This window comes from Peromyscus californicus, unplaced genomic scaffold, assembly GCF_007827085.1.
Source record: "Peromyscus californicus insignis strain IS unplaced genomic scaffold, ASM782708v3 Scaffold_12__1_contigs__length_115047231, whole genome shotgun sequence".
NCBI lineage: Eukaryota > Metazoa > Chordata > Mammalia > Rodentia > Cricetidae > Peromyscus > Peromyscus californicus.
Window position 1 is genome coordinate 82,699,257 of NW_026294413.1, and position 25,804 is coordinate 82,725,060.

A 25,804-nucleotide genomic window follows, 5' to 3' on the forward strand; every position below is an offset into this window, starting at 1 on the left:
ACTGCCACATTAATGTTACATGTTCTCTCCATTATCATAACTGACTTCCTTTACAAAGAAATTGCAGATTACATGCCATGCTTCAGGGTACACTGTGTGTGTGTGTGTGTGTGTGTGTGTGTGTGTGTGTGTGTGTGTGTGTGTAAAATGACAAATTAGCAGAGTTAAAATAACTGGCAATTGTGAAACCTAGTTTAATGTCCTTAGTTGGACGTTTCAGTGTTGAATGAGAAGCAGTTTTAAGAGTCAATCAGTTTCATAGGGAAACTAGCACGTACACAAATGCACAATTCATCATGCCAAGAATACTTTCTTCTAGTAAAACTAACAGCCCAATTCATAAAAATGGAGGGTCAAGGCTCAAGTTGAAACTCTATAGGCTGAACAGGAAGTTGAAACTACATAGACTAAAAAACAAGAACAAAACTCCCAAATCAATGGTCTTAATGTGTGAGCCACTTATTCGGGGCCGAGGCCACAGCAGACAAGGCTAAACAAGCCCATTGTCTTGGTCTTTCCAGAAGACATTAAGGAGACTCTCCCTGAAATTGGAGAGGCCAGTGGAAGGAGATCAGAGGGTGGGGTGTAAACAGGATGTCCCAGGCCAGGAGATAAGTCACAGGCACCACAACATCTGCTGGCTCTGATTAAGAGACATCAAGAATGAAAATGAATTCTTGCTGAAAAAAAAAATGCTTATCCTGCCCTGCAAACAGCCAAGGAGCTATAGGAGTCCTGGATACCAACCTGGGCCTCTTTCTGAATGGCATCAGAGGTATGGTTAGTGTGGATTTAAATACCAACACATCTGAACAGTAGGGGAAATGCATTGAAGCATGAACAGAATCAATTAATGAGGTGTAACCATGGGGGAAATAGACAAAAAGCCAAAACTTTCTACAGTAATTACCAAAGTTAAAGAATTCATTACTCCTAAAAGGGCAGGTTAAAAATATTAATCCATTCAAAAATATTTAGGTCAATTAAGAGGTAACATATCCAAATGAACATTAGGTCTGAGCGGGCGATGGGTTGGGGGCCCTCGGTTGGGATCTTTGAAAGTGACTGGTAGAGGGGGAAGTAATTATTCCTATAAATTTCTTCTCATCCAGTCTGGGCCCCTTTCGTAAGTTCTGTGTTCTAGCGGCACCTCTTTCTTCTGTTAAACCTTCCTAGCTTGGGTTTTGGACTTTTAAGTCCCATACGTAATAAAAGGCCCCAATGAGAGCCACTGTGCTTCTGCCTGTGACCCAGCTGGAGTCTTGCTCATCTTCCTTCCTCCAGCAGAGGCAGAGTATACTGTAATCTGCAGAACTAGGAAACAGATACAATTTGCCCAAGGCAAGGGAGAAGGTGAGCTCACATCTCCCTTTGGCTTTCCAGAAACACTAAGTGTTCCCAAAGGATGAAGTATTGCCAAAGTATCCTCCAGGTGGAAGTGCTGGGAATTCTCTACCATAGGATATGGGCCCGCTGAGGAAGGCAGTGATTTCTGTAAACAAGAATCCATTTACAGATCCCCTTCCCCACCTGCACTCATGCCCAAACAAAACAAGCAAATGCTTTGCAATAACACGGAAAAGACACCTAGGATAGGATAACAGTATGGTTTTCACCAAGTCCTGAAAGAGACGACGGCTCTAGGACTGAGGGATATGCACGCTTAGATCACAATACAGAGTGGGGAATGCATTAAGTAAGACTGTCCTTACTCTAAATTTTATAATGTAGGAAAGGAAGTCATGTTATTTGTAGGCTATGCCCTTAGCAGATTCTAACACAAAGACCACCTCTATGTCAAAAGGTCATATACAGAGAGCTGCCTCCAAACATGGCAGAGCTGGCCCTGAACAGAAATAATGTAGTAATATAACCCTGGGAGGGAAATGTGTTTTCAGTTATACCAGGGCCCGGTCCAGCCTTTCCCACAGGCTCTTCCTAAATAGGAACTTGGCAATGGGATTAGTAGAGCTGGAAGGGACGTCCTTGGCTTTAGAGGTGAGGCCCGTCAGGGTCCCGAGGAAAGTCAGGCAGAAGTTCTCTCTGCTGGTAATAACACTGAAGAATCAGTGTCACATCCATTTTATTAATTTTCTTGACAGGCAGATCTAGTTACCATGCAGGCACCACAAAATCAAAACATACGCATGTCAAGTGGCCCCATCTGTGGTGGGGCTCTGCCAAGGCCCATGTCACATCAACGCAAGGAAGCAGAACCCAGTTCCTCAGACCACGTGCTGGGTCCTGTGAGCAAGCCTCTGCTGGAAGAAAACCACCAGAGCTCCATTGAAAGAGCCAAGGCTGTTCTCTTGGTGACAGTTTGTTAACCTAGGGCTGGACTCCTTGGATTGGATTGAACAGACGAGTCCTGGGAGACATCTGGCTACATCTGGCTTTGGTGCCCCATCCCCAAACACAGCCACAAAGACCTCCCTGCTACTTTCATTTCTCGGCACTCAGTTTCATCTAGGCAGGACAAAAGCAGCCTGGATTAAAGAAGACATTTAGAGGCACAGAGTGACTTTCTTTGTAAGTGGGTTTGAACTTGAAGTTCTGCTGAGCTGAGGTCTATGGGTACAGAATAAACACTAGAGACCATACTTTAACTCGAGATGTTATTCACCATGAGCACTGCTACAGTTATGGAAGTAGATCCAAGACAAGTTATTCTTTATGTCATACTATGAGAACTACCTACTGGCTAAGTAATGCCAATGGCATAGGTACTAAGGGGAGAGGCCTGGCACATCCCAGTTCTAAGTGACACAATTCATGGGTGTTGTGTGTTACCTTGACTGCCCACACTCCAGAAGCTTGCTTAGTTGGGCACCTAGACTTATAGAGGCACTCAAGGCCCTGGGCCCTGGAGAACAGAGCGAGTTCATTCTCCCTCCCTGAGTTAGTCCAGCAGCCATCTGGAGACTAGGAGCGGCTGCCCAGTGAGCTCTGACAGGGAGATGAACACATCCAGACTGCACGTCTCTTGGGGTGAAGAGTCGGTTCCTCCTCTCTCTCTCTCCATTCAAATAACCATGGCATGTCAGCCTTGCTGGCCTCCTTGATTGTGCAGAAGTAAATAAATGAATTATGTTGTTGGGGTTTGGGCTTCAGCACAAACACATGGTCTGCATTTATCCACACAGTGAGAGGTCCACCAGCCACTTGATATAAAAGAGGAAAATGATAATTCTTTTCTTTAGGCACTCTGGTGCCATATGGAATGTATATAAATCATATTTTTGTTTTAACAGCGGAGGCTTTGTTGATAGATAAACATGTGGTTTATCTAAAAAAAAAGAGAGGATTGTGCTTTGAACAATCATTTAATGGCCACGGATGTGCCAAATAAAAATAAAAACATAATTTTGAAAGGAGCTGGCCTCGTTCCCAAATCTGTAACAAGGAATTTCTCCTCAACCAGAGAAGTTAAAGCCCGCCGATCTGTTTTGAGTTTAAGCTGTGCTCTACTCAACCCCACGACAAATGGAATCCTAGGCTAATGTGCTCTAATAAGACAAGACGTTACCTTTATGAATGACCTCATAGAGAAGAGGTTGGCAAGCATTGTGGAGAGGCCTTGAGCCAGACAGCTCTGGGCTATGAAACCCAACTTGAGCTCCGCGAGGCATATTGCGTCATCACCCTCTTTCCAATTCCAGCTGGGGATGTTGAGCAGATGGGCCTGTGGGAATAACAAGAGGTATGAGACCCTGTTCTGCTCCTTGTCTGAGTGTCTGAAATCTCCTCTGGGAACTACTGCACTGTCCAAGGACACTGGGTCATCCAAACTCATCCTTTCTTCCCTCTGCCTGGGTCTGAGGCCCGTTGCTAGGTTCTCCACTTCTGTTCAGCAGACTGCGGCCCCTTGGAAACCTTACTTCCACACTCACCAGACCCACATCCTCCTCTCAAGTTTGTTATTTAGCCAGATTCAACCCAGAGAGGATTTTTCTCTGGTGAGACACACCAGCCCCTGTTATTAAGAAGTCCAGTTAGCTTGTTTTTAAAGTGGTTCTCAAGTAGTATCAGATTGCCAGATGTCTGTGTCTGTGTACTCTTGGATTTCTTTCCTTCCTTCTCAATACTCTAGACCAACGGCACCCCAAACTTGAGTGGGTACCTGTGTGCCTTGTAATGTGTACAAAACCACAGGTTCTTGGCCCCACCCTGCTAAGTTTCTGCCTGACTAGATCTGGGGTGGAGCTGGAGAGTAGAACCCGCAACTCTGCAAGTGGGAGGTAATATTGCTTCTCTGGAAGCCACTGTGCAGGAACCCTTCCTCTAACTCGTCACGGCATAGACATCCTGCAGTCTCTTGCAGATGGACTGTCCGATGCCACAGTGACGTCAGATCCCAACTTGCAGACCTAGAGGCACGCTCATACCATTATTTGCCAGCGGCATGCGTGACAAAGTGAGTGAGGAGGTTGAAATTCAGGAAGTCCTCTAGTGTTTGGGGATTTACAAATAACAATAACAACAGAAGATAGTTACAAGGCTTGAATGTCAGGGATAGCTGATGCTTCAAAACATCAATTATATAAATTTAAACAAGGAGACAGATCCAAGAGAGTGTGTGTGTGTGTCAGAGAGAGAGAGAGCAAGACATAGCATTTAAGGGCGGGTAACTCAAACCTCAATTAGAGGCCGTGGGATACATGACACAGAAACCCCAAGTCTGCGTCTTACAGTCTCCAGAGCAAAGGAAGTGAACCTTTTATTCTATGTGAACAGACCACATTCATTCCACAGGATTTGATCCAGTTTTAACAGTCGAAATTGAAGGGGGAAAGTGACCAACTGAATAATGGCCAGAGAAAAAGGATGAAGACAAGAGAAGGTGAGCGTTCTGCAAAAGGGTCTTTTGAGAACCAGTAAAAAGAGCCAGAAATGTCCAAGATTCAGGGGACACCATTCTCAGGGAAAGAGAATAGTCATCACATCTGAATGCCTCAGGTACTGCTATGTCAAGATTAGTTTTGCCCTATTCTGTTCTTAGAGCCAGAATAGGATTGGCCTTTCTTATAATGAAAGAAAGCAGAGGGGTTTGGCTTGTTTGACAAAGGAGCTTTCCAAGGATGAAATATGTCTAAAGAATCGAGATGGCTACTTTAAAAATCAGCAACAACAAAAAAAAGCACAAGGTCTAGCTAGACAGCAATGGTGCATGCCTTTAATCCTAGTACCTGGGAGGCAGAGCCAGGTGGATCTCTGTGAGTTCAAGACCAACCTGGTCTACAGAGATCCAGGACAGGCACCAAAACTACACGGAGAAACCCTGTCTTGAAAAACAACAACAACAAAAATCACAAGGTTTTTAATCCCTAAGACTTAGCATTTTTCCAAGATGCTAGAGTAAATCACACTTTGTACAGCACATCGACCTGGAGTCCTTCTAAGTCTTGTACGTACCAAGGCTCTAGAGCTCTGAAATGATTTCTCCCTGTGCATCAGCAAACAGGAGCAGCAAAAGAGCTTCCCCTTCCCTTTCAGAACAACAGAGGTCAGTTCAATAGAAGAAGGGAAGATCCCATTGTAGAAACAAAGAACAGAGTCCAGGCCTCCTTGCTCTGCTTGGAGAAGTCCTACTCTTGTGAAAGGCCTGCTTGCAAAATCCACCTCTGTGACAGTCTCCAGTCCCAAGCCAGCGGTGGTTACTGCTGGAAGTGATGACTGCTTGATCCCTAACCAGAGTATGGTTCAAATGAGCCTGTGTGGGAGCCACAGAGGAGTGTGATTTGTGTGGAGCTAAGTACCACAGGGTCTTCTACACATCACACACTCAATGCCAACAGATAGCCCAACCCTCTTTCCCATTTCTCTCCCACATTCTTTCCTGGCTTAAGACATAAGCTTTTTTCATTTTACTTCCCTGGCATGGTATAAAAAATGTTCATCTGTGTGCAGAACTACTCATATGGGAAGAATGATAAATTACATCCAAGTAATGAACTTGTGTGTGACAAGAGATTTGGGTGATCTAGTCCCCACAGAGAGAGACACCACATAACCTCTATGGCACCTTCAAACAATTGAAGCTTTGCAGAAAGTCTGCCCTATCTCCATGCCATCCAAAATATACAGGTGGATTTCTCTTACATCTGGCATGTAAGCCTTGGGTCTCTCATGTCCCATGTAGAAAGTCCTGTTCATTTCCAGCTCCCATTGCCTCCTCTCTTGGCCATTGTATTTTCTCCAGCCATGGGGCAGGAAGTGAGGTTGAAGGGGCAATGGCCAAGAGCGAAGGCTGTGTGCATGAAGCCAAGAGAGGATACTGACCCAGGAACTCAAATTCTTTGGTTTTGGAAACTTCATCTTCTTTGAGAGAAGTTGGGTGTGTTGAAAAAAAATGCCAGCATTTCCACACAGGAATCTAGAGGCAAATTCTTTCTAAGTTGGCCAAGAGAAAAAAACAGGTCCAACATTAATCACACACACACCCCTCCATTTATGCTACTGGAACACCTTTCACTACATGGAAAAAGACTTTGAAAATGTGCTATCCTAGGAAGGCAGGAGAAATGAATTCTGGGCACACTTCCTTCTCTTACTACATATTTAGCCTTGGAGAAATACTATGAAAAACAAAAATACAGTGAAGTCTAACAATGGACTTTGTAGTATGCATCTTCAATCAATGTCCACTAAAGGACCATATGCCAACAGCTTCATCCCCAGGGTAGTACTCTCTTAGAAGGAAGTGGAGCCTTTGGGAGGTAGAATTCAACAGAGGGTCTTTGGGGCATTGAGATCATTGCCTTCCAAGAGGTTAGCAGGACACCAGTCAGTCCTATCTTTCTGGTTTTATGGATATGAACTGATTCATTGTTTTCCACCAATCTCTCCCAGAATGATGTGTTGCCTCATCACAAGCCTATGAAAACAAGGCCAACTCATCATGTCCCAAAGCCTCATTGCTAGAATGACAGAAAGCTGCCTGTGATGATTTGTGCCATCAACTTGACAGAATCTAGACTCATCTAGGAGATGGGCTTCAGGGCATGCCTGTGAAGGATTATCTTCATTCTGTTAATTGAGGTTGGAAGACCCACCCACTGTGGGTGACACCATTCCCTGGTTGGAATTCTGGACTGTGTAAGTGGAGAAAGGGAGTTGAGTAACTGTGTGTATTCATCTCTCTACTTCCTGATTGTGGATGTGACATAATCACGCTACTTCAGACTCCTCGTAGCTTGACCTCCTCTCTCTGATAGACCATGACTTGAGCTGTGAGCTGAAACAAAACGCCCTTCATGTAGGTGCTTTCGTCAGAATATCTTACAGATACAGGAAATTCTACAAAGGCAGTGATGAACACAACTATGTCCCACATGCCAGCAGAGACAACAAGGATGCTCAAAGACCTGGCGTCTGTGACAGAGACTCGGTTTCCAGATCAGTGAGAAGAAGCTTGGGAAATAAAAAAGCCACTAACAAGTGAGTTATTAGGAATGATGTTTTTTTTTTCCAGTGGACCATACATCATTCTGTCTTTGAAGAGCTTTAAACCATTTACCCACATGTCAGCCAACACACTCTTCCTTCTTCATTCAGAGATGGCCAGATTTTAAAAGTTCTCTCTGTGAAACATAGCCACTGTAAAGAGACCCATTTTGGAAAGCACCATCCTTCCCCCAGGAGCCACAGTTTGGTTCTGTGGGCTCCTATCCCATTTAAATAGAAGGTGGCAGTTGGCTATCCTGTCCTAGTTTGCTGGCTGCTGAGTGATGGTGATTTGTGCTCGCCAGAGTTGATCTGCCTAGGCTAGAGCTTCGACTCCTGCTAGTCTGAAGTTACACTGGGATGCTAAAATGCACAGATGGCCCAATGAGGACTAAATGAGGTAATGAATGTCAAGGCTCTTTCAAACCCATAAAACAGGACACAAACGTCTGTAATTGTTATGATGACAAACTCAAGGCCAGCGGTTTCCCTGCATCCCTCTAGGCTCTAGAATATCACCCTCATTACAGCATGGGAGTTTGACATTGTTTTTATTTCAAGCCTGGTGTCCAATTGTGGGAGCCATTACCCCCTCCAGAATATGTTCTCGGTGGCATGGTTTTCACACAAACATCAGGTCTTTCCTAAGTGCCTGTATAAGTGGGTTCTATGGGCATCTCAGATGAGTGCAGAGAAAAAGCCATGAGAAGAAGAAGATGAAGGAAGAGAAGAAGTGTGTGTGAAAGGGGGAGGTGACCTTAGGCAACTGCAAAGCTACCAAGCCGGGGGAAGGACTGTCTATTTGAAAACCTACTAAGAATGATCTAAAACATAAAAACAAGAGGACGCCCATTCTAAAAGGGAGATGTAAAATAACAGAGGAAAAATGCCCTTTGTCAAAGTTCTCTGTCACTGTATCCTTACTAATCTAACAGTGTTCTGAAAACGATTTTGCCTGACCCAGAAACCCAAGTAGAGTGAGTGGGGAGGTTCTGAACAAGATGTGTTTTAAGCAAATAATAATGGGTCTGTTGATGTCTTCAACACAGTGTCTGAATGACTGTACTGGAAAATCTGTCTAAGATACTCGGGTGGCTGTCCTCATGTGAATACTGACCAGGTACCATCTGGCTCTGAGGCCAAACAAGTTGCTTTGAGTTTGACAAGAACTCCACAGCAGAGACGCTCTTTAATTTCTTGAAGATGCTACATCAGCACCCGTTGGAAAGAGAAGAAAAGGAACTGACATCTCTTTCTAAACATACAACATTAATTTTCCTTTTCAGTCTAAATTCAGCCAAAAATCTAAACAATCGTTTAAAGCACTCCCACACTAAATGAAATTTCAGATCACAAATGAAAGAAGGAGTGTTCCTTGCAGCAGGAGCTGTCACCAGTCATAGCCTTGCTAATAAAATTCACCTCCACCTACAGAGGCTGCCGTCAAGAACTTCTCCGGGTTGATGCCTCTGAGTTACCAATAGCCCCCTTACCTCAACCTTGAGTTTTCAGAGACAAACAGAGGAGTCAACTTCGGTGCCCACTACCGAACCCACTGACTGGAGAGTCACAAAATTTCCAATAGAGCCACCTGCTGAGGGCTGGGCAATGGTTGGCATTGGGCAGCAGTTCCAAGCAGTGGGCCAGTTGCTGACAGCAGGACCCACTCAGCAATGGCCTCTGATGGGCCTCCACACTGCAAAATGGGCCAGCACTTGCCAGCAATTAAGAAATAATGGCATGGTGCTGGTGGCATTTGGCAGAATGGGATTTTCTCGGGGACACCTGATGGCTTGTTTTGTAGAGAATATGGCCTATAAGATGGGGCATGCTGTCACACATAACCCTGCAGGGAGTTATTTCTGTTCAGACAGGACACCTGGCCCCAGGTACTGAGAGGCCTGCAGTTTCGAAGCTCCATTAAGAAGACGACTGGTACCATGTCAAGGAGAACAAGATGCTACCCTCCCTCCTCCAAAGCTGTCTAGAGCTCAACCACAAGCCAAGTGAAGGAGTGCTGCCTTTGCACAAAAGGCCTTCAGCTCTGTCTCAATGGGAGGTAATTACAACAGCAACACTAACCCTCATGATTGCCTTCTTTCTAACCAGACCCCACTGGAAGCTGCAACACCGGGAACAAGGTTTTAAGTATAATCTTTGGGTAGACTACTACTTTCCCAAATGGAACTGGGCAGGTTCCCCTTCTGAATTTGAGGATAATGTCGTGGTCTGCCTTCTCTGCTCAACTTGGTCACACAGAGAGAAATCCTATCCCTTATCTGGCACGCTCTCTACACCTTACTGGATCAGTCTCTAAGGACACAAAATCAGATTTTATCTTCCCAGTTATCCTACCCCTTGAGTAGCAGGAAGAGTGTTAATTATAGAGTAGGTATTCAATAGTTATTGACTGAATAGCTGCAGGACATAGAAATGCAAGTTGTTGGAACTTAGGTATGGACAGGATCTAAGGACATATCAATATTTCTGAACCAAAGGGTTCAATAGCTTCTTCCTGAGTGGATGAATTAGTACAAGAAGGCGACAAAGACACTTCCTCTCAATAACCCACCACAAAAAAAAAAAAAAAAAGAAGTTGATTACCCTGAAGAAATGTCCTAGGGAGAGGGGACATTTTAACCATTGCACATTCTCTGCCAGACCTCGGGGCATGCAAACATGTGTGCCTATATGCATATATGTGTACACGTGAGGCTGTATGGAGAGAGAGAAGGGACTGGGGCCCACGTTCTGAGGATGGCTTCAGGCCTAGAAGTCTCACCACCTACCTTGTTATGATACTGCAGCATCTGAGTTATGATCCTGATTTTCGGGTGGTAGTTCTTTATGGAGATCACTCTGAAAAAGAAAGAACCAGAACTGAAGCAGGCTCTGTGTGACCCACAGAGTGTGATGGAAGAGGACTCATTTGACTAGGCAACCTTGGCCAAGTCAGCAATCAGGGCCAGCCAGGGGGCTGTGTTCAAAGAAAGAATGTGCTCTCCTCACCATACCCATTGGTGGCATGAAAAACAAGTGACAAGAGACCCACTGGTATATATTCCAGGCATTACAAACACCAGGGACAGGCGGAGCAGTAAAGTATACGCTGACCATACCTCTGTTTAGATGGAGACTAGTGATCAGACTCTAAGGCCAGACTTGACTACAGAGCAAGTTCAAAGCTAGCCTGGGCAACATGAGACTCTGCCTTAAAAACAAACATGAAGGACTCCTGTGATGCCTAGGAGATGGAATAGGAACCTGAATGGACTGGAGATGGGAGCTTTTGATGCTTATAGACAGGTAATGTAAGCCTAGACCATAAGCTTCTGGAGGTCTGCAGTCTCCCACTCCCCAGCCTGAAAAAAAAAAAAAAAAAAAACAAACCTCTGCGCCTAAAACAAACCCCTCTGCTCTGTGTCCAGTTAACAACTTGAGACAATGATGACAGCTCAAACAGGCCACCTGACAAATGACTCTGATTATCACATACCCTTTGGACATTCTCATAAATGTGATTTTTAAGCAGAACTCTTGGGATATGATCAAGGACTCTGCCTTCCACAGCATAATGAAGACTTGACCACTGGTTCAAGTTAAAAGCCAGCACCCTAAATATATGGTGATCTGGTGGGAAATCTCCTCTGATTGCCCTTCGTCCTTTACCAAGCCTGGATGACCCCACCAGCCAACTTTCCCTGGCATCCCTTCTCCTGTCAATCACACTGCCAAAGGGGAGAAGTAAGGAGCCCATGAATGGAAACACCTGGCTTCCAGCACAGCTATTGTGCTAATGAACTGGGTGACCCTCCGGAAATCCCCGGGCTCTCTGTTCCTGTCTTCTCATCTGGACACTGGGGGCAATGGTACCTGCATTGTTTACTTCACAGGCTTGGTATGAGGAGTAAATGGGAGACCAGATGTTAAAATGCTTTGAAATCATTAAAGGTCCTCTCCACGTGTAAGCTATGGTTTTTGTCATTACCAACCCTGTCAGGGGTGACATTGTACATTTCCTTCTGTGACAAGGAAGGCTAAAGAATGGAATTCCAGAGAAAGGCCCACCTCCTAAGCCTCATCAGGAATGCAAGTGCAATTATCACAACCGCCCCTACAAACTTCCCACCACGCTCTGCTCTTCCCCTTGCCACTTTTTCTGCAGAACTGGAAAGGAGGCAATCAGACAGCGGCTTCATCTGAAGAAACCGCAGCCAGACATGTGGAGAGAGGGTTCCCGAGAAAGCCTCTCTGCACACATTCACCCTGAGCTTTGCACCGGAAGGACTTCCTGTCAGTTTTGAGAGAGTGTCATGTTGGCCTCTGCTGAGATGTAACTCGGGGCTTTTGAGCCTCTCTCTGCCTGTCTGTCGGTGCAGTCCACAACGCCAGCCAGCATTCTGCATTAGCTCATTTCAAATGCCTCTTTGACATTTTAATTTCAAAAGCAGCAGATTGGTCTCATTAATCTAAGGAGGAATATACAAATAAGAGAAAAGCTGAACCCACATTTAACCCTGAGTTTGCCACTCCCTTTTGGATCTTCCACTGATTCTTTTTAGATCTTTCACTGATTCTCCCTTTCGTACATTCCCAACAGCCCTCTGTGCCCAGTGAGTTCTATTGTACCTTACCATCCCATCATTCTCCCTGACACCTACGTGTGCTCACATTAACCCTTCATCCTCAGCTCCAATAAAATATTACAATGATGAGAAATGCCCATTTCAAAGCTACCACACATTTCTGTTTTTCACCACTGAGGAGAAACAAAAGTACACACGCCAGGAACTTCTCTGTGAGGTCAAAAACAAAAGTCTCATGCTCCTAGTTTCTTTGTTTGCAATAAAGAAAAAGATGGAGACTTGTCCCCTGAAGGACAATTTTATCACTTCAAATGACGGAGGAAAAAAAAAAATGTGTCAAAGGGTAGAAATGCTACTTAGTTCCAAAAATGACAAGGGACACACTCTTAGCTGAAGTGGACCTGTGTGGTCACTTTCCACTGAGGCCTGGTAGGAGGAGATGGGCTCAGGTGTGAAGCCAGTTCCCACGGCACCCTCCTCCTTGCAGCCTGGCAAGCCACATCTTACTAGACTTGATGCACAAATTTCCTTAAAACACGGAACCGAGTCTATTGCCAAAGAAAAGTGACTGGAAGGGGGGAAGATCATGCCAGATGGTTTCTTCCAGACAGAAGGTCCAGATACCGACAGGAAGACTGATCAACCTAAATGCACCAGAGGAATTCCTCTGCCTCACTGATGGGAAAGTCCATGTACCTGGCGAACACTAATTGAAACCGAGATGAAGTGTTCACGAGCATTGTAAAGATCCAAAGGCAACGTCCCAACTCTCAGCTAGGGGTAAATCCTTGAATCCCAGAGAAGCAAGCTGCAATTAGCATTTGGGCTATGTGTGGTCCAAACGACGGCTATTCCCTATTAAGTAAGAGTTGTTGGGAATACAGTGGAAATGAAGTATTTCACTTAGTTCAGGCTCTCTCTAGAAGGTTCTCTTTATTATCTTCCCCTACCTTAAGTGACTATTCTGCAATTTATATCAGAGAAAAAACCAAAATCTAAAAGGATTTTAGCTAATGAGAGCAAAATGTTTGGACTTTTCGGTCATTTTCTAGATACAAGATATGATGACAGGTCTGTGGGAAGAACCATGGCTAAAGAAAACTTTTTTCTGAAATAAGAGTAAATTAAGGGCTTAGAGTAGGGGTTAAAAACTAGCCTTTGCGAGGCCTAGTCCATGTGTAGAAAAGGCATTAACTATTAGTGTTCTAGATTTGTTTCTCCCCAGACCATGATCTGTTTCCAAACAAACAAACAAAACAAACATGAAGAGTGGGGACTTGGATTCATCTAGGATTAAGAAATATAGCCAGGCGGTGGTGGCACACGCCTTTAATCCCAGCACTCGGGAGGCAGAGTCAGGCGGATCTCTGTGAGTTCAAGGCCAGCCCTGGGCTACCAAGTGAGTTCCAGGAGAGGCGCAAAGCTACACAGAGAAACCCTGTCTTGAAAAACCAAAAAAAAAAAAAAAAAAAGAAAGAAAGAAATAATCTATATAACTCAGTATCTCAGAGATACATAGTAATGTCAAAATCACTGAAGACCACTCATCTCAGGAAACTGAGACAAGCTAATTAACCAATAGCTAATTAACCAATGGCTTTCAGAGCAACAATAATCAACCTGATGTAGACAGGCTGGGAACGTACTAACAAGGGGGTTCTTGGCCTCAGCTACTGGCATTTTGGGCCAGATAGTTTTCTAGATAGGGATTGTGCTACACATTGTGGGAAGTTTGGCAGCATTCCTAGCCTTTATCCACTGGATCCTAGCAAGATCGCCTGCTAGTTGTTTCAAATGCAAAGATGTTGAACATGTTGAAAAATACCTCCTGGAGGTGCTTTAAGACCCTCCCCCAGTAAAGACATCTTGGGTCCAATTCCTTTCAGATAACATAATTTTTTAAAAAATGAAAATTTAAGATTTTATGGATATGAATCTGGGGTGGAAGGGGGCGTGTAAGGCCACTTGAAGGCAGAAGTCAGCATTGAGTGTTGTTCCTTAGATGTGGATCACCTTGGCTTTTTGAGACAGATCTCTCAGTGACTTGGAACTCACCCAATTAGGCTAGGCAAGGTGGCCTGTGAGCCCCATGGATCTGCTTGTCTGATTCCGAGGATTCAAGTGTGCCCCTATGTTTCAGTGTTAAAATTGGTTCTGGGGTTTAAACTCACATCCTTCCATTTGCACCATGGCACTTTACCAACTGACTCATCTCTCCAGCCCTGGGAGTAGGGCACTTTAACTTAGACCTGGACCTATCTTTCCTTTTCTAGTTCTTTCTCTAGGAATCTGAAACCCAAGAGCACCTCTAAGCATTAGTTATGCCATTTGTTAACTCGGAACTTCCTGTTGGTGGTACCCTGTATGGCAACACTCTCTTCAGCTCCACCAGCTGCAGATAGCAGCCATTGTTGACTGGTATGTGAAGGAAAGATGGTCCACAGAGACAGTCCTCTGCAAACCCAAAAGAGGGTGCCTGTAAGCTATTGGGAGACCAATCCTGGACCTTCCCCAGCACCTGATTCCCTAAGTTACCTCATGATGTTGGAGGCATCTTCTGCATCCGGGTCAGCGCAGTACTTATTGGCAAGGATCAGGCACGCATCTGCTGACTCTATCTGAGAGACCAAAAGGAAAAATCATAACAAACACAAACATATAAATAGATATACTCAACTGCAGTCTCTCTTTGTTGACAGCATTTAGAGAACCTGAAATTTTGCAAGGAAAGGAAAAAAAAAATCCTAAAAAAAAAAAATAGTCTTGTCAAATGTGTAGGTTGCAGGTCAGATCTTTCTTATAGGATAAACATTCCAGTGTGAACCTGAGTAATTATGTTCTTCATTTGGCCTGGCTGCTTACAGGCATATTTGCCAAAGTCCTTCAAGTTCACTTCATTAGGCTGCTCAATCTCATTCCCACTTCCTCTTTCCACTGTCTGTACAATCATCCTCATTTTTCCAGCCAGGAAATAGAAGTCGCTGGGTTAACCCCCTCCCCCTCAGGTTAGGATGTGGACAAAAACAGTTGCAGAGTCGGCAACATAGACGGGATCGTCAAGGGGCTGGAGAGAGGACTCCGTGATGAAGAGCACTTGTTGCTCTTGCAGAAGACAGAAGTTCCATTCCCAGCACCCACATGGAGGCTCACAACCATTGAAAACTTCAGTTCCAGGGCATCTGACTCCCTCTTCAGGCCTGTAGGCTTCAGGCCACAGGAAGTACACGTACATAAATGTAGGTAAAACACTCATACACATCAAATTAAAATAAGTAAATCTTTTTTAAAAATCCTTCATCAAACCTTATGCACATTTTCATTATGTGTGTCCCAAGAAGAAACTGGAGCCTTAATAGACAACAGCTCAATGCTGTTTACTGTTCGTTACTACTCAGGTATTCAAAAGACAAATAATTTATATAAATGAAATGATTCTTTGCAGATGGATCCAAAAGGCAACCTACTGACTTATCTTAATGTGAGCCAAAAGGGGGTTTTTGCTCCTTAGAGGGACCATGAGTTTGATGTGCTAATAAATGCTTGCATTTAAATTAGGCCTGTGAACAAAAGCCATTTTCTCTGTCCTTATGACTTGGGTCATGTCTGGATAAAATTAAGATGAGCTAGCTACATAAGCATGAGAATTCACATGCTGACCTGGGTCTGCAAGTCTCCTGCTCACAATGTTGTACTTAGGAGATTGTTCCAGCATTCAGTAGGAGGGCCGTGGTTCTCTCCCTGGTATGTCATACACTGTCTCTTGATTTCTCTAGCAATGTAAAGAATTCACACAAATCCTTCTGCATTTTCGACGTCTGCTGCTACAGCAATGATGGAACTCTTTGGTGACCACAGTTAGCATTTAAACTTCCGTGGGTTCACACAGTATTAATGAACTGCCACTGGCCCACAAATGTTGAACACACTCACAAAAACTGTGTTAAATGAATGAAGTAGCAGATACCAGCGCTCACTGTCTTTTCTAAAGCCGTGTCCCTTTCTTTTCTAAAGCCTTGCTTGTGCTTTATGAGAAGATGCAAGTTCAGAAGGGTCCACAAAGAACACGGTTAGCTTATTACCAAATGATTCGAAGTCTGGTGTTTTCTTTTTTTGTTGTTGTTGTTTGTTTTTGTTTTTTGAAAAAAAGGAAGCCCAAATGTTTTATAGCTTTGTGTAATTTTCTTTTCTAACATTTCTCGCAGACATAATTAATGGATTTGAAACCTATACTGAGTTCCATTAGGTGGAAACTAATCATTTGTGATGTTACGTTGTGCATGGCTTTTTATCCATTCAGCTTTATTTTTTTTTTACTTTTATTTATTATTAGAGAGTGGAGTATAGAAATCACCCACTATTATAGAGTTGAAGTTATTCTATATGTTTGAGTCCAGTAGTATGCTTTATGAAATTGGGCGGACCAGAGTTGGGTGTATACATTTTAGTATTATAAGAGTTTCTTGGTTGATTGCTCTCTTGATTAGCACAAAGTGTCTCTCTTTGTCTCTCCTGGTTAATTTTAGTTTGAGGTCGATTTTGTGGGATAGCGGGATACTGGCACCTGCTTGCTTCTCGCTCCCATTCACTTAGGATGGTTCTTCTTTCACTTTAAGGAGGTGGCTATCTTTGAAAGTTAGATGAGTTTTGTGTAGACAACAGAAAGATGGTTTGTTTCTTAACACATTCACCTAATTTGTGTCCTTTGACTGGGGATTTGAGGCTCATACTTCATATTTCAAGTTGTTATTGAAAAGTGTGGTTATTGCTGTCACTTGGTTATTCTTTTTGCTGTTTGTGTTCTTTGTCCTACTTGGTGTTTCAGTAACTGCAGCTTCATTTTTTCTTTCTATGGCTTCTTGGAAATGCCTATTCCTCTCTCATTTGTGAGTGTGTGTGTGTGTGTGTGTGTGTGTGTGTGTGTGTGTGTGTGTGTGTACACATTAAAGTGAGAGGACAATTTGTGGGAATTGGTTCTCTCCTTCCACCAAGTAGGTCCTGGAGCTCAAACTCAGACAACAGGTTTTGCAGCGAGTACCTTTACCCACTGACCCATGGGGATGAGATAGCCCCGATGTAACATTTGAGCCCTACTTTGGGAGTGGCTGATTTAGAAGAAAATAGAGAAGTATATTCTATATTAAGACTAATCTAAATGTGAAATACTTATAGATGGTCTAGTGTGGACAAGCAGAGCAAGGTCCTGGGGCCAATGAAAGAGTGTACTGGGGTTAGTAACATCTGAGTTATCTAGTTAACAGTTTAGAAGATGGCTCTTGGCTGCCCTGGGAATCATGGCCCCAACCCTCCAGAAAAAGTGAAAATATTTATTTCTCCTTACCTTGACTCTGGCAAGATCATGTGGATTGAGGACGGAACCCTGATAAAATTCCACCTGAGTAAAATGTCGTTTGAACAGAGCCTCGAGCTCAAGGTTTGGGGAGATGCTGTACAGACAGATAAGAAACAACTGTTAAAACAATACAGTGGTGATCTCAGACTCTGTGGCTCCCTTGGCTTTGATTTCCACATAAAGACCTGAACAAAGGCCCTAACCTTCTGAGAAACCTCCTTCCCTGCCCTAAATAAAAGACTCATATTTAAGAGAAGTAAACACCACTGAAAATCAAACCCAAAGGTCCCTGGCCTTACAGAGGTTGGAGCTGATGTGGTAAAGTGTCTTCCTCATTGTTACCACTAGAAAAGACAGAGCTGTGGCATCAATGTGATTGGTCATTATATAAGTCAACTTCACTGGGCCACCTTGGAAGGGCTGGATGAAGGCGATTTCCAGGTATGTCAATTTGGAGATGTCAGATTGTGCAACTTGCCAGCCTCCAGAATTGAAGGAGCTAATGTCCTACCAAAAGTCTTTCTCCATATAGGGTGGGTACGGCCCATGAGTAAATGGATTTATATGGGGAGATCTATCCTTAAGTCAACTTAAGTCAACTTAAGTCAACAACCCAATCAGGTTTTCCTTCACAATAAGAGCTGACATTTACTGAACATTTCCTGCATGCCTAACTGGGCTCTGCACACTTCACATAAATTGATTCATTTCATTCCTTTTTTTTTTTTTTTTTTTTGGTTTTTTGAGACAGGGTTTCTCTGTGTAGTCTTGGTGCCTGTCCTGGATCTCACTCTGTAGATGACCAGGCTGGCCTCGAACTCACATAGATCCGCCTGGCTCTGTCTCCCGAGTGCTGGGATTAAAGGCATGCGCCAACACTGCCCCGTGATTCATTTCATTCTTATAACACCCCAAGGAGACAGAATATCTCCTCTGTTCACGGGTGTGGAAGCTGAGGCATAAGGAAGTAACTTGCCCAGCCAGTCATTGGTTAAGTCAGGATTCAGGTTAAAGATGCACTTGGCACTATGTCTATGGATTAAATGAAAATCCATCTACACACAGCCGCCCTCAGGCACCACACGGAGACTCAGTGTAACAAGAGTGTTAATATACCTAGTACACTGTGTGCTAGTTAATACTGTCAATTGGATGGGATCTAGAGTCACCTAGGAGACCAACCTCTGAACATTTATGTGAAGGATTGTCTAGATTGGATTAAGTGAGGTAGAAAGATCCATTATGAATGGGGCAGCACCATCTTTTAGCCTGGGGCCCATACTAAACACAAAAGGAGAAAATAGACTGAGCACCAGCATTCATCTCTCTCTGCTTCCTGCATGCGGACTCAAGGCGAACAGCTGCCTCACGCTTTCAACGCCATGCTTCCCAGGCCTCTTTGGACCCTCAAACTGCAAGCGGAAGTCAACCTTTCTCTCTTTAAGTCCCTTTTGTCCCGTGTTTTGTTACCCTGCTTCTTCTCGTCTTGTGTGGTCCCTCTGCTGCACTGGTAAACGATCCACACAATCACATTCGTTATCCCACACCAGCACAGCAGACACACCTGATTGCACAGGTCCACCCTGATGACGGGACAAGAATGGTGACTTGGATCCTAGTGAATTTCACTGTTAGGTATTTCAGAAAGAAACTCAGATATGGTCCCAGACCACCTCACTGGAGTCGGCTTCCAACCCTGGACTAGGATGTTGCTTCACCCTCCAAGGGTTCTAAACCAAACTGTGGAAAATTACCTCTTACCTAAGGAGCCAGCAGGAGCCATGGCTTATTCAACCTTGTGCCCATTCTCAACCACCTCCATCCCCACCACACCTACAGACACTCAGACAGAAGCACATGGCTGGCCAGAGGTCCTAGTGACAGCAGCGGGGGTGGGGGGGGTGGGGGGGGGCTGGGGTAAGGGGGGGGTCTTACTTGTGAAGAAAGACAATCTCCACGTTGACATCATCCCGGTCCTTGTGCAGAAAGTCCTTCAGGAAGTTAGAGACACTCTCCAGAGTGATGTGGCCACAGACTACAATGTGCCTGCATAGGAGAGGCCAGTTAGTTCCAGCCAGACCCAGGGACATGACCCCACATCCTGATCCCTGACAAGGCAGTAGAAGTGAGGCGGCTGCAAGGGGAACATCTCTCTCCACCCTCAGCCCCTGTCAACCCAGTGCCCATCCCCAGTGGGTCATGAGGCAAAGCAATGGCGCTAACAGTTGCTCAGAGGCTTCTGGACAGAAAAAGCATATGGCTGCTCACCTGATGCTGCACAAAATCCTATTAAAAGCCCAGCCACTTGGCCAAGTGGTTTTATGCATTTAACAATAAGTGGCATTATGCTTGTGCTTAAATGCTACATTATCAAGTCCCTTGCAGATTCCTATCTCTCCCTTTCTGCCCACAAAGCGTCCTCCTGGGAGATTTACCGCAGCAGTCTTGGTTTATGACATACAGCTTATCAGGTAATGAGATAACAAATCTTGCTGAAACGATGATTTTGTGTGTAAGAAAGCGGACTTTTATCAGGGTGGCTAATGTGCGGCTTGACACGTTATAGGCTCGGCTGGCCATAAGCAGTAAAAAGGAAATTTTGCATTTTTCTACCATAACTTCTCCCACAATGGGGGCATGTAACACTTTACAGTAAGTGAGCATTACTCAGGGCTAAATGGAGATGGGATGGCCATGGAATGGAAGATCGAGCTGCCTGCTGTGGCTGGGTTCCCAGAGGACTGCTGCCTCAAGGTGCTTGGGACTTCCCCCGAGAGCCAAACTAATTCACCTGAAGACCTTACAACAGGCAGAAGCCAGGGAGACATGAATGTGAAAATACTGGCTTTGTTCTAGGCTGCTTCTGACTTTTGTTTCTAGAAATAGCAGCTCATCCCCAGGAAATGAGATCCTTTTCCAGAACATTTCAGACCTCCAGCCTCTCCAACAATTTTTCTTCCTGAAACAATGTGACCTTAGCGTCAGACCATCCTGGGCTCACTTACATTGGCTTCACACTGCTCAGTCACAAGACCACGCTCTGAGAACTGGCCTCAAGAACAAAAGCAGCTCGGCTGCGGAGCTACAAACATCAGCTTCTAGCAAGGACACTGTGCTAACTGGCTCAACTCCCTCCACTCCACCCTTCAGGCTGACAGAGGGTAGATCTCTAATGTGTTTTAAGACCGGGTCAGGTGGTGAACATGCAGGAAGGCAGTTTCCCAGGAAAACTTCAGAATGCCCAAGTCCTTTACCCTTTATAATTGTTCTGTTCACACTGTAATATGGCAGAAAGCTCATTGGCTGGAGGCAGCTTATAATAGGAGGCGGTGATGATGGTTTACGCAATGTCCCATTAGACGTCATTACAAGAGCCTGCCCTTTCGTGGCAATTTGGTGCTCCACTAAGTATGGGAGAATAATGCAGTAAACTCATTGGGGAAAAGATAATGGTGCAGAACAAAGAGTAAATCAATAATATGCACGATGCAGTTAATAATATGACCATTATGGACTGTTATTGTTACGGTGGTGCACTTAGCGATCAGGCAAGCCATGGTCATGAAGGGGAAGGAAGAGCAGCAGTGTGATACATCAGAAGAGACGTCGGAACACGATCATATCGCCCCCTCAACAGCATCTGCTGGGTTGTGGGGGGAGGGGGTCACTTAGTCCCTCACCCACATTTCATGCCCGAAGCCCTGTATCACTAGCCCCTTCCGACTCTACGACTGTAAAACACACTGTATATCTGAATTCATGAAATAAACAGACTACCAGACTTCCACAGTTTTTTTCTCATATCTTAAAATGTTTCTTGTGGTAGAAGCATATTTATGAACAAAGCATAAGTAAGTACGCATGTTCTGAATGAGATGTGGGATTCTGAGTTGGCAAGCATGTCCAGAAAGTGAGCGAGAAAGAAGATTTTCCTCCTGACCTGAACTCCACACGAATGACAAAGGTGTTAGTTACCTGGTGCATTCTAACATGAAGACACCAGGATGAAGAAAATGCCGACAGGAATCCAACTCGTGGGGATCTCTACAGCTGAAGCTACGTCTTGGGTGAAAGAGCAAGCCAGATAAGCAAGAACCCAAGTAACCTGCTGTGATGCCAAGGAGAGGCTATCCCAGACAAGCTACTTCTTCCAGCCTACAGAAGGAGAAGCTGAGAGGTCAATTCCAGCTAGCCAGCCAGTCAGCCAGCCAGCCTGCCTCTGCATCAGATATTGCACATTTCCAAGTTCTACACTGGCATATCCCTGGTTATGATTCACAGCCAGACTCAAATGAATGGTGACTTGAGACAGCTGAACACTCACCCTTCCTGTTCTGCACGCAAAGGATGGAGCGAACATCTGACAGCATGCCCCCCTCCCCCCGCCCCGTTGCTGGTGGCTGCTCTGAAATCATTCATCCTAAAAGACTAAGAGAGAGATGTGGGAAGTGGAAAGAGGGGAGATATGCACCCACCCCCCCCACCCCCAACGCATCACCCTGGAATCAAAGGTTCAGCCAGCTGATTTATTCAGCCTTAGAAAATGTCAGGGTTCTATTATTTGAAAGTGTGTCGGGTACATATAAAATATATTCCAATGCAATCAATATTATCCCTTAAGCCTTTAATTAGCTTCCACTTCTCTTAAGAAGTAGACAAATGCTGGCAGGAGAGAGGAAGGCGGTAAAAAGATTGACTGTTTTGTTTTGTTTTTTTTTTTTTCATTTGGTGCTAGCTGTCCGATACCATGCTAGACAATTGAAAATATATATCTTTTAGCTACAGCATGATTTCTGGGGTTGAGAACAGTCCTTATCAAGAAAGGAAGAAAAAAATCTTCCTTCAACGTAATTGGTATTTTTGCTCAGAAAAAAAAAAGGGGGGGGGTTGTTGTCAGGGGGAAGGAGATTGATTGAAAGCAGATTGCCTTTTTGCCCAGAGAGAGTTATTAGGTACATTATCGTGGCAACCTTGAAGAAGCCATATTGTTCCAATCTGCCCTGTATCTGATGTGAAGATTTACAGCCTCCCCGTTTTGTGCCAATAATCATTTCCCTCCATTTTGTTTTCCATACAATGCAAGTTATCAGGGAGCCTACATATTGAAAATGTTTGGATGTCGTCAGAATTGATGGATGGCGAGATGTTGCCTCTCCAGCCCTGTGGCAGCATTGGAAGATCAGCCATGGCGGCCCATGTCTGAGGATGCCTCCGATGCCCTATGGGAGCACGAGGAAAAGATGGCAAACGGTGAAAACACTTGAAAATCCCTCAGTTTAGGGGAGGATACTGTTTCAGGAAGAAAAAAAAATCACAATATTTATTATCTCATCTATTCAAAATATGACTGAAAATATTTTATGATGAGAGCAGAGGACTGGCTCGTGGAGGCAGTGAATATTCATGGGACATGATTGAGGAAGGTCAAAAGATCCCTGTCCAAAATGATCTCTGCTGGCTTCCACAACACCTACAGACCTGCTGGGTGAGATTCACACTCTGATGTCAGACACTAATTAAATAGTCTCAGACAGGTCTCACCAATTTTTCATTTTAGGGGCAGCATTCAGAGCTTTAGAGGCACGGAAAAGAGCTCTTGATTCATGAGATTGTCTCCAAGATTTCCTTAGATAGATAATACACAGATGGGCCCAGCCAAGGAGCTCGCTGTCAGCATTCTAAAATGGTAGGGATGGTGGGGCATCTTTACATCAGCACGTAGTAGTGTGTGGATGATATAATTCCATCCAATCCTCAAACAACTGATGGTGTGGCATCTTTACATCAGCACGTAGTAGTGTGTGGCTGATATAATTCCATCTAATCCTCAAACAACTTCACGCTCTTACCATAGCATCTCTTTAGATATTCCCCTCTAAAGCTGTTTCTTTGAGAGGCATCGCCGATGCTCACAGGAAGTAAAAGGAACTGACCCAGGATGCAGTCTAGGTGTGAGACTCCAAAGCTCATGGAGATGAAGCTGATAGGTGAGGATTTCTGCTACCTCTCAGCTTCTGCCCCCTCAAGACAGGCAGGATTGGCCGTTGTATGGTAGAGGAGGTATTGTAGGAGTTCTTGGAGGTTCAGAGAGTTTTGTCATGGGAATGGGGTGGACAGAGACGAACTTAAGACATCACAGTTTCTCAGCATCTGTAGACTAGGCTACACCTGATCAGTTGGCCCACAGGGCTCAAGGAGACAAAAACTCAGTAACACAGAACTCACCAACAGCACTGTTCATCGCCTCTAAACCACACTTCAACCTTAATAGTACAGTCTGACAAGCCAAGGGGCTACAAAGGAATGGAAATATCTGTACCACATTTGGCTCTCCTGTGGAGTTGAGGATTCTCCCCCTGCCCCAGCCCAGGAATCTGAAGGATAATAAAGAGATGGCCCATTTACAGAAAGTGCTAGTTAAGTGCTAGTTAAGATAAGCCATTTTTATCTTCAACTCCAGCCTCTTTTGAGCCCAATGCTAATCTTTGTGCCTGGATTCTATGTGGTCTGGCCACTTGGACTGTGAAGACAGACAACAGATCTAAATCAATGACCATTTCTATTCTAATCTGATGAGATTTTGGGGGGCGGGGACAAAGCTTGATTGAGTTTGATGAACAGATTATTTCTGAGACAAAGGTAACATAAACATAAGCTCATCTCAGATGTAAAAGGAAGTATCTTAAATATTAACACACTGGTAGCAAATGGAACTTGGTGGAAGGAAGTCATTTATCCAGGACTGGTGCCGAGTAAGGGCTCCAAGCAGTGGGTTAATTAGGGATGGGTAGCATAGGCAGGATGGGGAACAGCTAGGGCATCTCGTGGTTGAACATGATTTCATAATAAAAGACCACTGTATGACTGCAGTAAACTCTCAGGGCTAACTGAGACATCGCCACTCACTTATGCCATAGGCTCATCGTCACCAAATATTTACGACTGCGCTCCTCCTACCACTAGCCACTTCCACCCCTACAATGTGGTTACACAAGCTCTCTCCAGTCACTCTACTTCTGTTGTGGTGGTGGGCCAGGAAGGCCACCATTGCTGAGTGAGTGGCAAGCTGTATCAGAAGTCAATTCTGTGCCTGCGCTTTTGGGTGTCCTCACAGCAAGAGTCTTAAGAGGAGGACAGGGCTTTTCAAGGCTCAGGTGATGGGGTACCAAGGAGTCACTGAGTTTGGTATCCATGACAACCAAAATCTACATACTTTCTACACATACCAGGTAGTATTTCTGAGGGCCAACCACCTTTGAAACATTCCACATTTCACCATGACAGGGTGTTGGTAATAGGCCCCCACTCACATTTCCGAGTGTATCTTAGCTTCAGAGTGTCTATGGCGCATGCGTAGTCTAACGCCTACAATCACTTGACAAGGAATCAGGTTCAGCCATTTGTGCAAGGTGAGTACCCACCAAGAGCAGAACAGCCCCCTCCATTGGATGCCTTCTAAGAACCAGCAGCATCTAAGGCTGTGTAAAAGTCCTTGGCTGGGGACCAAGAGATGGGGGAGCAGGCCTGTGTGACCTGGAGCCAGTCACCACAAAAGAAGAGGCTGCCTGGGCCTCACCCACCAGTCCCTCAGGAATCCCTATGGGGTACTAGCTCCCTGCTGATACTCTAGTACTTGTCATTTTATCTTGTCTAGACGTCTGCAATTGCTTCCTGATTGATTTTCTTGTTTACTCTCCCAAACAGACTGAGGCAAACCTGACCGCAATCAGGTCTCCCAAGGTCGAGGAGGTCTTAGAGCTTTCCTTAGCAGGGCCTCGCACCAAGAAGATAGTGTAAAATGCATGGCTCGGGGCTGTTTATTTTTAAAGATACTATATCCATTTTTACTGGAACAAGTATAAAGAACTTAAAAAACCCAGAGCTACCCTGTCACAATAAATCATACAGAGTAAATTGAAAATCCTATACAGCTTTTCTGAATACATTGCACTCACTTTGTCAAAGAGGTAGATGAAATGTGGCATGTATTGATCTAGATGTCTCTGTGAAACTATAATATTTATATCAAATACATATGCTAGACTCTCTTCTGTCTTTTTGCTGAGCCTTCTAATCATGCCTCTCTCATCCCACCTCCCCCCAGCACCTCCCACCATTAGTAGCCCCTGACGTGAGGTGATTGGATTTTAAGTAGAGCCTGGCACGGAGAATGGGTAGCATTTTATCACACAAGAAGCAGGGCAGTTAGAGATCCAGCCAACAGCCACAGGGTGGTCAGTACTCCAGGTTCATGTTTGCCCTCATGGGCTGAACTTGAACTTTTCAGGGTGCGTGTCTTCCTGACTCTCACTCAAGCTGAACTTCATCTGCCACCTCACCCGGCCCTGTCTTTTGGCTGCTCTGTCTAAAGGCAGCTGGCCCTGATTTGAGTTGGGCCTTTCAGACCCTGCTTCACTTTAATTCT

General features: G+C 44.7%; 1 protein-coding gene across 26 annotated transcripts in view; it reads right to left on the reverse strand.

The window, feature by feature from the left end:
- Window positions 1–25,804, reverse strand: part of Kcnma1 (potassium calcium-activated channel subfamily M alpha 1) — a 710,017-nt gene that overhangs the window by 191,724 nt on the left and 492,489 nt on the right. For all 26 annotated transcript variants that reach the window (XM_052733616.1, XM_052733594.1, XM_052733593.1 and 23 more), the window contains exons 10-14: window positions 19,315–19,425; window positions 17,368–17,473; window positions 14,565–14,647; window positions 10,233–10,302; window positions 3,527–3,682 (exon numbers count right to left, since the gene is read on the reverse strand). In XM_052733616.1, coding sequence (XP_052589576.1) covers window positions 3,527–3,682; window positions 10,233–10,302; window positions 14,565–14,647; window positions 17,368–17,473; window positions 19,315–19,425 — 526 coding nt within the window. The remainder of the gene's footprint in view (window positions 1–3,526; window positions 3,683–10,232; window positions 10,303–14,564; window positions 14,648–17,367; window positions 17,474–19,314; window positions 19,426–25,804) is intronic.